General features: G+C 33.0%; 1 protein-coding gene across 2 annotated transcripts in view; it reads right to left on the bottom strand.

The window, feature by feature from the left end:
• The window catches only part of CTNNA2 (catenin alpha 2), a 1,546,517-nt gene that overhangs the window by 1,094,022 nt on the left and 437,099 nt on the right, over nt 1–15,396 (bottom strand). For both annotated transcript variants that reach the window (XM_074196107.1, XM_074196106.1), the window contains one exon: nt 12,517–12,712. In XM_074196107.1, coding sequence (XP_074052208.1) covers nt 12,517–12,712 — 196 coding nt within the window. The remainder of the gene's footprint in view (nt 1–12,516; nt 12,713–15,396) is intronic.

Here is a 15,396-nt window from a genome sequence, read left to right as displayed (position 1 = left end):
TTTTATTTAATTTTAAAGAGACAAAAATCTATTTCATTTTCTTTTTCATAGTTGCTGTTTATTGATTAGCCTTGTTCTAATCTTTATTATCCCATTTCTGGATTTTCTTCTAGTAGTGTTTTCTTGTACTAGTTTTTTTTTCCTCATTTCTTTGTCCAGTTCATTTTATAATCAAGGAAATTGAGGCAAACAGGATTAAGTGATGTGCCCAAATCTGATAAGTGTCTGAGGCTGAATTTGAAATCATTTACTACTGACTTCAAGGTTGGAACAATGTCTACCATACGATCCAGTGCCCTTTTCCAGAGTATTTTCTTTATTAAAATATTTTAACTTCAACTATAAGTTACTCAATTTTTTTGTCCCTTTAAAGTTCTAGTTTCTGAATCACTAATGCATTTTTGATGGAGATTTGAAGTGACCCACCCATTCCAGAAAACAATTTGGAATTATGTTCAAAGGGCTATAAAACTGTACAAAACCTTTGATCCAGCAATAGCACTATTAGGTCTTTATCCCAAAGAGATCATTAAAAAAATGGAAAAATACCCACATATACAAAAATATTTATAGCATCTCTTTTTGTGGTGGCCAAGAATTAGAAATAGTTGTGATATCCATTAATTGGGGAATGACAAATTATGGTATATGAATGTAATGGGATATTATTTTCTATAAGAAAGGATAAACAGATGGAATTCAGAAAATTCTTGAGAGATTTACAAAAATAGATGCTGAATGAAGTGAGCAGAACCAGGAGAACATGGTACACAGTAATAGCAACATTGGGTGATCAACTATGATATTCTAAGCTCTGATCAACAAAACATACATCAAAGGCAATACTAAAAGACTTATGATGGAAAATGCCATCCAAATCCAGAGGATTAACTATAGTCTGAATGCAGATCAAGACATACTTTTTTCACTATTTTATTTGTTTTTTTGTTCTTGTTTTTTCTCATGATTTTTCCCTTTTTTGATTCTTCTTTCACAATATGATTAATATGGAAATTTGTTAAATATGATTGTACATACATAACATCAGGCTGCTTGCTATCATGGGGAGAGGAGAAGGGAAGGGCAGAAGGAAGAAAAATCTTTATGAACATTTTTTACAAAAATTTTACAAAAATAAAACAATTAAAGTTACAAAGCTCTACTTTATTCTCTTTATCACCTTTAACTCTTTTATAAATGTTTTAAATCATCCTTAAAGATCTTATGGTTCTTTCCTGGGTTCTCATTGTAGTTACGTCATAGTATTTTTTTCTTTCTTTTCTAGGGATCCTCAAATCAATTCCTCTCATCATGTATACTCATTGTTTTAAGAGATGTATTTTGTGCATTGATTTCCTTAGTTATTAGGGAACTGAGATTCTTGTAAAGATTTTCATCCTTCTCTTTACTTGTTGCTTTTTTTATTTCTTGGATATCATGTGTAATGAAAGGAAGCTAAATTAATACATATTACTTGAATTCAGTCATCCTCTTGGGAGTAACTCACCTTTTGTTCATTTTAGAAACTATAATTGCACCTATTCAAGTCTTCTCCCTCTGGCTTTCACTTCCTTAGAACTCTGATTTGAAAATAATAATTGAACTAAACCTTTTCTTCCCCACCCCCCCTTTCACTTTTCTCCTAAGAGTAGAGTAGATTTCCTAGTAGCAAAATATGACAGCACTTTTCTAGTAGGCACAAATTTTCTCATTATCACATAATCTTAGCAACACTTACTGCCCAACCCTTTTTATATACTCAGCCAAGATACTGAATCAGACTTCAAAGAAATTGTGCTTTGACCACAGATAAATCCAAGTATCTTGACCTCTTAGACTCAACTTGTTCATCTGTAAAATGACATTAAGCCAAACTGTCTCATTTGCTTTCTTTTTTCCAACTCTAAGGCCTGTTGATTCCTACCATTTTCCTTCTAAAGAACTTAGGGTAAAGGAAGATATGAATTCAATTCCTTAATTAGCACGATGACTCTTTGTAAGTCACTTAATCTTTGCTTACTTCAGTTATCACTGCTAAAAAATAGGAATGATAATAGCACCTAATTCTTCCCACCAAGCTTATTGTGAAGATCAAATGAGATAATGATCATTAATTTCTTTACAAATCCTAGTGTCATAAAAAGTTAGTTATTACTAAAGAATAAGGAACATTAAGAATTCAAAGATACTTTCATATAATAGGCTATATATTCATTTAATAGATGCTAATATCACACTTTTACAAATGACTTAAAATCATTCAAAATATTTTAGCTACAAAATGTACAAGCAATGGTCATTAGGTCCTATGAGTTAGATACTATTCTTCTTTCTGAAAATCAAAAAAATAAACCTGAAGAAAAGAGATAAAATGAGTTGAAGGATGACATCTATATATCAACTATAAACATTAGTAACAAAATAGATGGTTTCAGGAGTAAGCAGGACATTTCAAATCCATTATCAGTAAATGTAGCGAATAGTCATGGATATGACAGATCTTAAAGAAGTTGTCATTTATAGCCAGATGTATTTCTCTGATTCAAAACTCAATTTTGTGACTTGCATAAGGGGAGCTTATAATGAGGATGCATATTCCATCAGTGCTACCCAGCTCCAGATACCACTGTCATAAAAGGCAAGGAGAGCTTCCCTTGGCCCAAAGGAAAATCTGTCACCTAGATCTACCATTCTCTGCTCTAATTGTTCCTCACCCTCCAGATTCTAATTCAATCATCAACTATATTTTGAAGCCCTTTCAAAATCTCTTCAATTATCTCTCCAAAAACTGTGTTCATTCTTACAGTTAATCCTCTAAGTTCAATTTTCAGAAAAATCAAATTATTGAACCATCAAGCTTTAAAAATTTCTACATTAAAACAAAGCAGCATAGTATTCTAATTGTATAAAAACACTCCATGCTGCCTCTATAGTTTCTTTTTAAAAACTGGGATTCAGTGAATTCAGTCACAATCTGTTTGATTACTGTTGTATGGAGGCACCATGATGTGCATAGAGAAGAGCACAGCAAGTTGTAAAGAAACATTTCCCCAAATGTCATTAAAAAAGAAGCCCAAACAGAAGACCACTAGGTACATTATTATTAACACTAGTGCAACTGCAGACTGAGAAAACATTTTATTAAGGCAACAGAAAGAGAGTTTTTTAGTTTAATTTGTAAAAAAAAAAATAAACAAAAAATGGAAGGAAGCATTGTCGGAAATGAATTTGAAAATATCAGCATAAAAAATTGGATTTCCAGGACAGATACAGTGCCCATCAATCTAAACACTACAGATCTCCATCCATGTTCGAGAAGGAATAATGGTTTTCCAGAGAGTGTTGGAAAAAAAAGAGACTGAGGGTGGTTAAGATCATGATGGATAATAGAAAATCTTTAAAAACCTGATCAACCCATTTGGCTGCGGCCTAATAAAAAATACAAACACCATCTTGGAACTCTTTCTCTCTCTCTTTCTCTCTCTCTCTCTCTCTGATTCTCTCTCTCTCTCTCTGATTCTCTCTCTCCTTCACTCTCCCCCCTGCTCTGTCAAATTCAAAGTTTCTCCACAAATTTATACTCTAAAACTTCATCCCAATGAGGAACTTTCTTGTAGCTCTTGAAGACTGTGACAGCCAGAGAGAGACAGATAAGTTCTCTCAGGTTCTATCTTCATTTCCAGAAGTGGGATTAGAATTGTGTTGTGAGTCTTTGTTTTAAATATCAATGCAAACTAGACAGGTTCTACCTTTATTTCCAGAACCAATCTAGTGAATAACAAAGAAGCTAATCATCACAAGGCTGACCACTTAGTGATGAATTCAAACTACAACAATGCATAAACAGGATAATACAAAACTGCTTGCAGGACTTTGTAGTTCCCATGTTTATGCAGTGGCATTGACTGTGTGATAGAAAAAGTAGGAACAACTGTTCTAACCATCTATAAATATTACCTTAGTTATTGGCACCCTAATTGAGATGCTTGCCCAGTGAATAACAGAACACACTTATAGCAATGTTAATTTTCTTGCTCTACATCAGAGATTGGTAAAATAGAGCCTGTGAACTAATATAGAATGTATTCTTAGATATTGGGTCATATTTGATCGACAAGTCAAATTCTGCACTAAATGAAACCAGAAGTTGTAGCTAAATGGAAGGAAAGCCCACAGGAGCTTGTTAAAGGGTCATATAAACAAATTAGTGAAGATGATTTATATCATACATTCAAAATCCACCAAAAAAAATCATTCATGAACAATTCATCATTCTATGTTGTAGTGGCTATGAAATAATTTGTTAGAATACCATCATAAAAGCAAATGAAACTATTGTGCTTGTATCACATATGGAATATAAAGAAATTCTGCAACAAATTTGATAAGACATTGAAGATTAAATCAAAAAAGAGGAAATGTGACTATCTAATGGATAGCATTGGATTTGTAGTCAGGAAAATAAGTTAAATTCAGCCTCAGACATTCACTAACTGGGTGAAGCTGAAGAAGTCATATAAATTCTTTCAGAAAAATTTTTTACATCTCCTAAAATAGAGATAAAATGAAATAATGATTTTAATGGGTTTTAAGAACCCTGTAATGCTATATAAATGCTAGTAAAATATTATTATTGTTGTTATTATTATCATCTTTAATTAGGTTTGAAATCATTGAAATATTGAACATAGGAAAACAAAATATTTCTAACAATCATTCGATTAATAAAACTAATATTTATGAAGTATTTTATGGTTTGCAAAGAAATTTAAAAATAGTTTATAAAAAAATTGGGGAGGTGGATACTATTTTCATTTGTTTTACATATGAGGAAAACCAAAGCTGACAGATTAAGCAACTTGCCTAGGATAACAGGACTTGTAGCAAGTTTTTGAGGCCTAATTTGGAAGGAAGACTTTCTGAACTTAGGCATAGTCCTTTGCTCACTGTAATATCTATAAAAACATGGTTCAGGAATATGAAACGGGGGAAATGTATGTCATACAGAAACAATGTTACCAAATTTAGTATTTTCTTTGGTAATATTTTTCAAAGCAAGCACCTAATAATGTTACACGCAAAAATAAAATTAGTCTTTAACAGAGAAGAAATGATTAGTAATTAATGTGGAGGTCATTTCTGAATCAACTGGTAATAGAGGCACCAGTTATTAGAGCAAAGAGAAATATAAATATAGAATTTTTAAAAAGATGATAAAGCATACAATTGGGGAAACATTCCATTGACCTATTTAAACAAATTCTTTTCATTGAAAAATGGGAAATAGAAGGGGGAAAAATGAACATGAGCAACATTTCCTAACAAACAATGCATTTTAAGTCAATTACCATGAGAAGACAAATAGTGAACACACACATGCTTGATATCACAACCAGGCAGAGAGGCATGACAGCCGTTAGAAATATCAGTTTAGAATATAAACTCCATTATGGAACTCTCAAAGAGGAGGATGGCAGAAAAAAATAAGTCACATGTATATACTAACAAGGAGAATCAATGAAAAGAAAAAGTAAGTATACAGAATATTTGATGAGATAGCTAAGTCAGATCACACTGAGGGAATATTTAAAGATAAAACTGGAAGGGCAAAAATGGAAACAAAAAAGAAAAATAATTATCAAGATTCTTTAATAAATTCTCTTTCATCATCAATTTTGTAGAAAATTATAATCCTAATAGGCAATATGAGAATGCTTATTGGAAATAAAGATCTGCAAAGAAGCTGAACTACATGTTTGATTAAATCATCTTCATTACCAACAACAATTATTTAAAAAATACTATTAGGCATTAGTCACTGGGATAAGTGCTGGAGATACAAAGTAAAATCTGCCTGCTAGGAGAACACATTCTACGGGGGGAGACAAGATACCACTTTTGAATATATACATGCATATATGCATGTGTATATGTATATTTATACATATTATATATGCATATATTTATTATATGAGAGAGGGAGAGAGAGAGAAGGAATGAATAACAGTGGACTTGACAAGGAGGGGGGACTAGGAAAAGTCTGTTGCAGAAAGGGATATTTGAGAAGTGATTCTTTCAGGAAATATACAATTTTTAATTTGTGAAAAAAAATTCACTTTATATCCATGAATGAAAAGATGGGCTAGACGTTAGTAAAAAAAAAAAAATCATCAAAATTATTATTTCTTTAAAAAAAGACAATTTGACAATATCCATAAGTACCAACTGATGAATTGAATTTGGATTTCTAAAATTTTTTTATCACTATAATATATACTGTTTTCAAGTGCATCATTGATCTAAGTTTGAGAAGGGAAGGTAGACCCTTTAAAGACTGTTCATGTGATTATAGTAATATAATTTACTGAAAGAGAAAAATAAGATTTTGCTGCATTGATTTTTTAAAATTTTTTAAATTTTAAATTTTTTAAATTTTAAATTTAAATTTTAAATTAAACTTAAACTTTTTAAATTTCATCTATTTAATCAAAGTAACTTGTCCAAGGTCACACAGCTAGTCAATTAAAGTGTCTGAGGCTGATTTGAACTCAGGTCTTCCTGATTCTAGAAGGCAGGTGCTCTATCCACTGTGCAACCTGGCTGCTCCTTACTTCATTGTTTGTTGAGTATAAAAAAAAAAATTTTTTTTGGAAAATTGCTACCAAAATGATGCTCTTACAATAAATACTTTCTCATGTATGTATAGAATTTCAAAAATAATTTCTTTAAAGGTACAAAAAAGAGATAACATTATGCAGTAATCTTCTCGTCACAGTTCTAAGTTTAGTCCATCTTCCTAATGTTACAGATGAAAAATTCAGGAATAAACCTCTGATATGTAATACAAACGGAGTGAAAAAATTGCTCACAGAGACTTCTTATTGTCCTAGATATTCAGCAGAGTATAAACTGAAAGAATCCTTAGAGATGAGATTGCAGAGTTTTACATAGATCGCAAGACTGAGGTGCTTAAAGTTGTGAACATGGAAGAAGATCATAAATGAGCTATAACATTAAAAAAAACAGAGTTTGGCCTAACTATTCACATAAGAAAACGTCAAGTGGATGAAAAATGCCTTCAGATGCATTAAAACCAGCATTAAAACAGATGTCCAACAGAGTAAATCATTCAGTACCTATATCCTAGACAAGTTGCTGCACCCACAATTTCAAAGGAAGATAGTGGACAGGGTTGACTTTGGGAAATTGTGTAGTTCTGTAAATGATACCAAATTTCTCTCTGAATCAGACTCATATTTTTGAACATAATTATTCTTAAGAGAAAGCAGTTTGACTTCAACTCATAGAATAATATGGTCTTTCTAGAATTACAGCTGTATGTCACTAAGAATACTTGAGAACAATGGAATGTTGCTTGGTGGACATTAGGATACTTCAGCATATTAACAATGAGGAATTTCATAGGAGCTTTGGCATAGCATCATTTTAGAAGTGGCAGGAACTTTAGTGGTCAACCAGTCCATCCCATTTCCCTCCCAAGCTTCAACAAACTCCTCTCCCAGCTACAGCAAACCCAACAAAAGGTCATATATAGTCTTTGCAGGGAGATTGCCATTATGATAGAACCTCCCGTATTGCAAGGTAACAACACTGCAACTTAAGGTCACTGAATTATTATAAACATGTTCCTAAATTTAAAATTTTTCTCCTTGCAACTTTACTTATTGCTGTTCACTGCTGACTGTGTGCTATTAATTCTGACTTCTAGGGTCAAATAAATAAAGAGAATTAATCCCTCTTTCCCATGAGGGATTTTCAAATACTTGACATTGATATCATATCCTCCATAAATGTGTTCCTCTCCAGGATAAAAATCTGCAGTTCATTCATTTGACTTCTATTTAAAAGGGCCTCCAAACCCTTTTCTATTCCAGTTGTACTCCAAAGCTAACATGTCAATCAAGATATGCTTATTGAGAACCTACTGTACAACAGATAATTATGCTAGGAACTAATCTATCAATGTCCCTTATAAATTCTGGAATTAGGTATGCTCTGGCTAAAATAGAATCTAGAGCAGACCTTCTTAAATTTTTTTGGTATCATGAACACTTTAAGCTGTTTGGAAAAACCCACAGAGCCCTTCTCAGAAGATGAGGCTGTATTCATCAAATGAAATACACAGGATTACAAAGAAAATCCATTATATTAAAATAAACTGGGTTTTTTCCCCATCAGAATTTGATTTGCATACTCATTTGAAATCCATCTATTCCATGTCCTCAAAGTTAAGAATAAAGTAGGTAGGACAATCACTTGTGAATTTCTTGAAATTATGCCTTTCTCAATGCAGTCCAAGACCCCATTCATATTTTGGGTAATCACAGATCCCTGGTTACCTCTGTTGAACTTCCAAATTCCCTTTCCAGACGTTTCAGATAAATTACCACCTAGCCATAACTCTCCCATATTATTTCTGTGATAGAAGCTTCTTGATTTCAAGGGTTAAGCAATAGCTACCACTATTAAATTTCATCTTATTAAATTCAGCTCAGTTGTTTAGCCTGTTGCTTACACATCTTTTTGTCACTATTCATAGATTCCTCCCTTTCCTTTCTTTCCTTCTCTCCCTCCTTTCTTCCTCCCATCCTTCTTTTCTTGTTCCCTATTTGTCTTTTATCTGTCTGGTACTGTTAATCATGACCTCATTCTATCTGAAACAATTTGGGTTTTATGCCAAAAATGTTTTGTCAATTCATACATCACAATGACCTTCTTTGCTTTCTCCTTGACTACTGTGCGCCTGCTTTTCAAAAAAGAACATTGATCAATCAATAACAATGATCTGCCCAAGTTATTTCTGCCTGCTTTGAAAAATTCAGTGAGTGAGTTAAATGACTGTTTAAAAGGGAAAAACATTTAAAACATACAATTATTTGCTCAAGCGTCTTAACAAAAGAACAGAATAAAGAATTACTCTACTTCATTAAAAGCATCTGAAGAGATAGATACATACAAGTACACACATGCATGTATGTTTCCTGTTTGTTCCTCTGTGTGTGTGTGTGTGTGTGTGTGTGTCTCTCTCTCTCTCAAGCCAATGGGGTTAAGTGACTTGCCCAAGGTCACACAGCTAGGTTATTATTAAGGGTCTGAGGCTGGATTTGAACTCAGGTCCTCCTGACTCCAGGGCCATGACTCTATCCACCGCACCACCTAGCTACCCCTTCCTATTTGTTTCTACAAGTTAAATTTATGCACATTTGGATGTGCTTGTATTTCTAATATCTTTAGCTCTTCTGATATCTTGCATGCCATTGCATTTTCTGGTGCTTGGGCTTTCAGTGGCATTTCCCAATTTTCCCGCTATGTGGCATAAGCTCTTTGGGGCTCATTTTTCCACTGAGTCCTTTGTTGGGATTCAAGGATCCTCTGCTTCATTACAAGGAATCCACACTGGAGAATGCTAAAACATTGTTTTGTGAATTTCATGTTGGGTTTTCCCATTAACTCTATTAATCTTATTATACCAGCATGATTGACAAAAGCTCTGATTCTGCAACTTAACATTCAGTCCCTGGTGTTTCCTTCCATGTTTAATCAAAATGATTAGCCTTACTTATCCCTGATACTACAATATTCTTTAGGGTCTCTTAAACCTCATCTGTAGGATAAAGTCTTTTCTGGGCTCAGAAATTAATGTGGCTCCTGGGCAAGGATAATATAAAGATAAATGAATCCACAGTTCAGTTGGCTTATAATAAGAAACTTAATTTTGACCCTGCACTGGTCTTAGATCTTAAGTCACAGTTCTAGTTAAGGAGGCTTTTGATCCTGATAACCTATAAACCTAGCTCTCTAGTCTCTACTAAGTGACTGCATGTCTTGATCCACTGACACAAGGACTTGACTTCCTCTCAATCTGTTGTTTTTCAGTTGTACTGGACCCTTCATGACCCCATTTGAGATTTCCTTAGCAAAGATACAGGAGCCATGTGCTCCTCCAGCCCATTTTATAGAGAGGTTACTGAGGCCAACAGGGTGAAGTCACTTACCCAGTCTGAAAATGTCTAAGGCAAAATTTGAATTCAGGTCTTCCTGATTCCAGATCCAGCACCAGATACACTAAGTCACCCACCTGATTTTCTCTTAATAATAGTTACAAAGATTAGAATCATGTCTTTAACTAAGTCTGCTACCAACCATCTCCAATGACAGCCCCTTGCCCATATTCATAATATCCACCATCATGTTGGCCAGATAAAACCTTCTATTGAGCTTCTTGCTACTAGACTTCCTTGACATTATTCATTGTAAATCTCTACTTACTACTAGGCTATCAGGGCATGATATTTTACTTGATGCCAGGTCATTAATTTCCCCATCACCACCTGTACCATTCTCTCTCTTTTACTACTCTTTTACTCCTTTTACTATTACTATACCTCTTTACAAAGTCACCCACCTATAGAGAAATCCTTCTTTTGCCCAGCATTGGAATCTTTTTTTGGGGCACTAAGTAGAATCAGTAGTTTCTCTTAGTGTATCAGCCCTTGTGAACCCACATCTCTCTCATTCATTTTTCCAGGGATTCTAGTTCACATTCATTACATCAGAAAGTGCATGATGAAGTTAAAGGCTGAATGAAATCTCAGTTCTTCTGACTACTAATGATTATGGGCAAGTTATTTAATATTTCTGAGCTCCCTATTCTGCAAAATGAAAAATACTTGAATTATTTTCTACATAAGTCATATCTATTTTTTCAGATATAAGTAAACTATGAGTACCTTTTCATTAGTACAACCTATATCATCTTTTCTTTATTGCATATATATATATATATATATATATATATATATATGTCCAAAGCTAAATTGAAAGCAAAAGTGACCATATATATATATGGTCACTTTTGCTTTCAATTTAGCTTTGCACTGACAATATATCAATAGAGTCAGACCAATTTTCTTCAGGAATGGGTCAAAATTTGCTCATCACTCACTATTCTCATAATACTCAAAAAGGGTAGTCATAGTCACTGTTCTATTGGGGAAGGAGTTTGTGTGTTGGGAAGTATTTTGATATGACTTGATGGCACAGAGGATAGAATACTTCGAGTCAAGATGATCTAAATTCAAATTCTGTCAATCATATGACAAACTATGAGACCCTGGACAAATTGTCTAATCATTTTGCATCCCAGAGTTTTCATCTATAAAATTCAGAGGGTAGAATCAATGATTTATAAGGGTTCCAACCAGCTCTACACTTAAGATTTTATGATAAATTTTGTTTTTTTCTGATTTTTTTGAAGAAAGATTTTATTTATTTTTGAGTTTTTACAATTTTTCACCCATTCTTGCTTCCCTCCCCCCACTCCCACAGAAGGTATTCTGTTAGTCTTTACATTGGTTCCATGGTATACATTGGTTTCAGTTGAATGTGATGACAGAGAAATCATATCCTTAAGGAAGAAAAATAAAGTTTTAGATAGTAAAATTACATAATAAGATAATTTTTTTCTAATATGAAGAATGGTCTTTGGTCTTTGTTCAAAGTCTATAATTCTTTCTCTGGTTACAGATGGCATTCTCCATTGCAGACAGCCCAAAATTGTCCCTGGTTGTTTCACTGATGGAATGAGCAAGTCCATCAAGGTTGATCATCACCCTCATGATGGATTTTCTTTTGTTACAGGGTGTAAGACATTATTCTACAGCATTTCTCTTTCACTCAATTTTGAAATTATTCATCCCAACTTTAACTGGCCAGCATAGATAGCCTTGGGCAGAGACATTGACAGAGAGTGGGAATTCCAATGAAAATTATACCATATAGGGTGCCACCAACATTTTGTATAGATAAAATTTGTTTCAAATTGATATCAAAGAGTTCAGGGAGTCATACAATCTGGGTGAGATTATAGAAGCAAAGGAAATATTAAAGGGGCATATATATATTTGAGGTAGATTGGATCTTAGAGGCCATAATAGTTAACCCCCCCTCATATAAAAGATGAGGAAACTGAGGTCTAGAGGAAATAGGAAATGAAGAATGGAGGATTTAAATGCAGTCCTGAAACAGCTTCATTCAATCTATCCAACCCAGCCCATGAAAATAGGTCCTGTTCACAGGTTCAACTTCATTTATTTTTAAATTCTATTTAATGGATTCAGTTGCCTCTTTCTCTGCCTCCTACTACAAGTGCTGGCTCATGAAACCTAGGAAGCTAGAATCCATCAGCAACGGGACTTCTTCAATCACCTTTATCTCAGAAACTGATACAGATTTAGGAAATAGAGCTAAAGATCATAGTCATGGAGATCATGACAAGTTTGAGACACTACTATAAGATCATAACTAAAAGTATTTATCTTGAACCTTAATTCTGGAAACGTTAAACTGACCCCCATAGACTGTATGAAAAGATAGGAGCAGCTAGCTGATTAAGAAAAGTGAAACTTCCATGTATTTTAGCAAAGATTCATTGTTCATGGAGGAAATTTTATATTTAGAAATTAAATACATGTTTTAGAATTTACTTCAATGTACCTTGTTTGCGTACATCCTCTACAGCAGTTACCAGTTCTTCTTTGAGATCTTGACTTTCTTTAGCAATCTGTTCACCTTTTTCCAAGAAATTCTGGGTGGCTTGCTCCACAGAAGCTGCTAACACATGAGCTTTCTTAGATCTTCCTTTCTTCTTCCCTGATGGTCCCTTGTTACTTGTATTAACCAGGGTTGTTACCTACAAGAATAGAAATTAAAATCTTTTAAAATAATTGCAGAGAGTATTACAGAAATACAACATGTTATCACTGCATAATCTAAAATTAAAATAGAGGTTATCTTTAGTACATTACATCATTTAGACTATATTGCCTATTCTCACATTTTATGAAAAGTAGAAAACTCTATCTATCGGTAAGTGAATAGGCAGCTTTTCACCAAACACAACATATGGAAAGGTTCATGGTGGGGGTGGTGTCAAATATACTTTAGGTATATATTGAAGTCATGGAAAGTGCCATTTGTTCCTAATCCCAGATGTTATTTTGACATAAGTTTTGAAGAGTTTGAGATAGATATTCATGGAAATTGAGCAAATCATAATTATCTTTTGTTTGATAGTTTTGTGATTTGCTTGTTTTTAGAGAGGGTAAGGATTTTAATGTGGAATCCATGCCTCTAATTATACAGATGAAGAAATTAAGACAATGAGAAGTTAGATGGCTTACCTAGGGTTTTACAGCTAGTAAATGTCTAAAGTAGGATTTCAAACTGTCTTCCTGACTCACCATATCCACATTACCATAGTGCTTTCAAATATAAATTTGTCTTGGAATTACTTAGATCCTTGCCAGACTAGATTCCAGTCTGGGGAGCAGCAAATGATAATTTAACAAATGCTAAAACTTTAAAACAATTTACCTGCCATATTCTCAAAAATACAAGATGATTCTATTTGTGCTAATGAAATCAGAAGTTCATTCCCTGACTATCTGAAGTGTTTTACTCTTGAGCTTATTAAAATAAATTGCTGTCATTAAGTTTAATATAGAAACCAGTTCAATTCTTTGCTTATTCTCTGAGCTAAGAATGTGAGATTTTGATTTCTCTTCTTGATTCAGATGGGTTTGGTTTTTAGCAAGTCCTATTCAATTTCACCAATCTTTTCAACTGTACTTTTGGTATTAAGCCATCTGATGGATTGGTTATTTCAAAGAAATGATTATACATTTAAAAAATGACGCAAATACTAAAAATGTGTTGGTGTTGTGACAAACAAAATTACTCTTTAATTCAAGGATGTAATTGTGATTATGGTAATTGTATCAGTGAATAATGTCCAGAAAGATCACAATTCATATGTAAAAAGACAATGTATTATATTTTTATTCAGAAGCAATATATATATATATGTATATATAATTTTACAAGAGATTCTGAAAGTTATACTTGCTAGTTCTACTTTCTAATATTAGACATTTTGGTATGATTTCATTTAACAAAAATTGGGGCAACATTAATTTTATACTTTTAATCAGTCTCTCTGTCAGGATATCAAAATTATGAATTATCTATTGATATTTATCTTAATTTAATGAAAAAATGTTTTTGCTGGAGGATATTTGAAATGTTGATTTCTATAATCTTATAATTGGTAAAGTATCTTGACTATAACATATAACGTTTTAGTGAGTTTCTACAATCAGCATCAGAATATCTTGTCCAAATTCCCCAATTTTTACAGAAGAAGAAGATGAGGCCTAGAGTTGCCCAATATCGAAAGTGTAGAACTACAGTTGGTAATAGATGTGTTGACTCCAAGAAATGTATATTGAGTAATTTATTGATTGACTGTGTTCTTTGCACTCTACTATCTTCCACAAAACCAGAATAAAAAAGCTTTAAATACACACACACACACACACACACACACACACACACACACACACAAATACACATATACACACACACAGAGAGAAACATAAACAAACATATATAAATATATACCTAAAATAAGAAACTAAGGAATAATCAATAATTTGAACATGGACATTGCTATAAGAAAGAATCTTCATTGCTATATGAAAGAATAAATCACTAATATAAAGATATCAACAAATAGGAGACAAAAACCATACTAGAATATGAATGAGTAGTGATATATCTAATAAAAATTCTATAGCTAAAACATTGCCACATAAACATTCAAGAAAAAATGCTTGAATATTTTGGGACCACAAAAACCAAACAAACATGAATTACACTTAAACAATGTTGAAAGAAAAGCAATTCACTTACAGGGATGAAGGCAAATCCCTGTCTATTACCAGAATTGTCCGGAAGATGCTTTCCGTGAATCTGCACAAGATAAACCTGCATCAAAATCCTTTCACTCAATTATAAAATTCAATCTTTTATCTACTTCTGCAACAGTCTGCTGAAGCTTTCAACATAAAGACACCAGGATAGTAACTTGTCCCAGGGCCATTTCCATCTGAACTCCAGTGAAACTCTCTCCAGTGAGAATGAAATAACAACTAACTTTAAAATAATGCTTTCAAGTTTGGAAAGCCCTTTATATGGACTTCTCTGAGTTTAAACAAATCTATAAGGCAGGTATGATTCTATTTTGAACAATAGTAAACTAAATCAGAGAGAATAAGTGACTTTTTCTTTGTTACACAATTAGCAAAACTTTGATGTTGGGGATATGAATGCAAGGCTTCCCTGACTCTGAGTTCTGCCTTCTACAAAGTACCAATTATGGCTTTCTGTCAATAAGAAAGGGAACTACACAGTAATTCCAAATTTTGTCACTAGAAGCATAGATAAAATGTTTAGATTCTCATGATTTGATATTTATATTGTCTATTTATCAATCAGTAAGTATAATCAAGCTTCCTACTGTTTCAAGAGATGATT

Source organism: Macrotis lagotis, chromosome 1, assembly GCF_037893015.1.
Source record: "Macrotis lagotis isolate mMagLag1 chromosome 1, bilby.v1.9.chrom.fasta, whole genome shotgun sequence".
NCBI lineage: Eukaryota > Metazoa > Chordata > Mammalia > Peramelemorphia > Peramelidae > Macrotis > Macrotis lagotis.
Note: the sequence above shows the minus strand (reverse complement) of the source record. Positions and strands in the feature narration are given on the sequence as shown.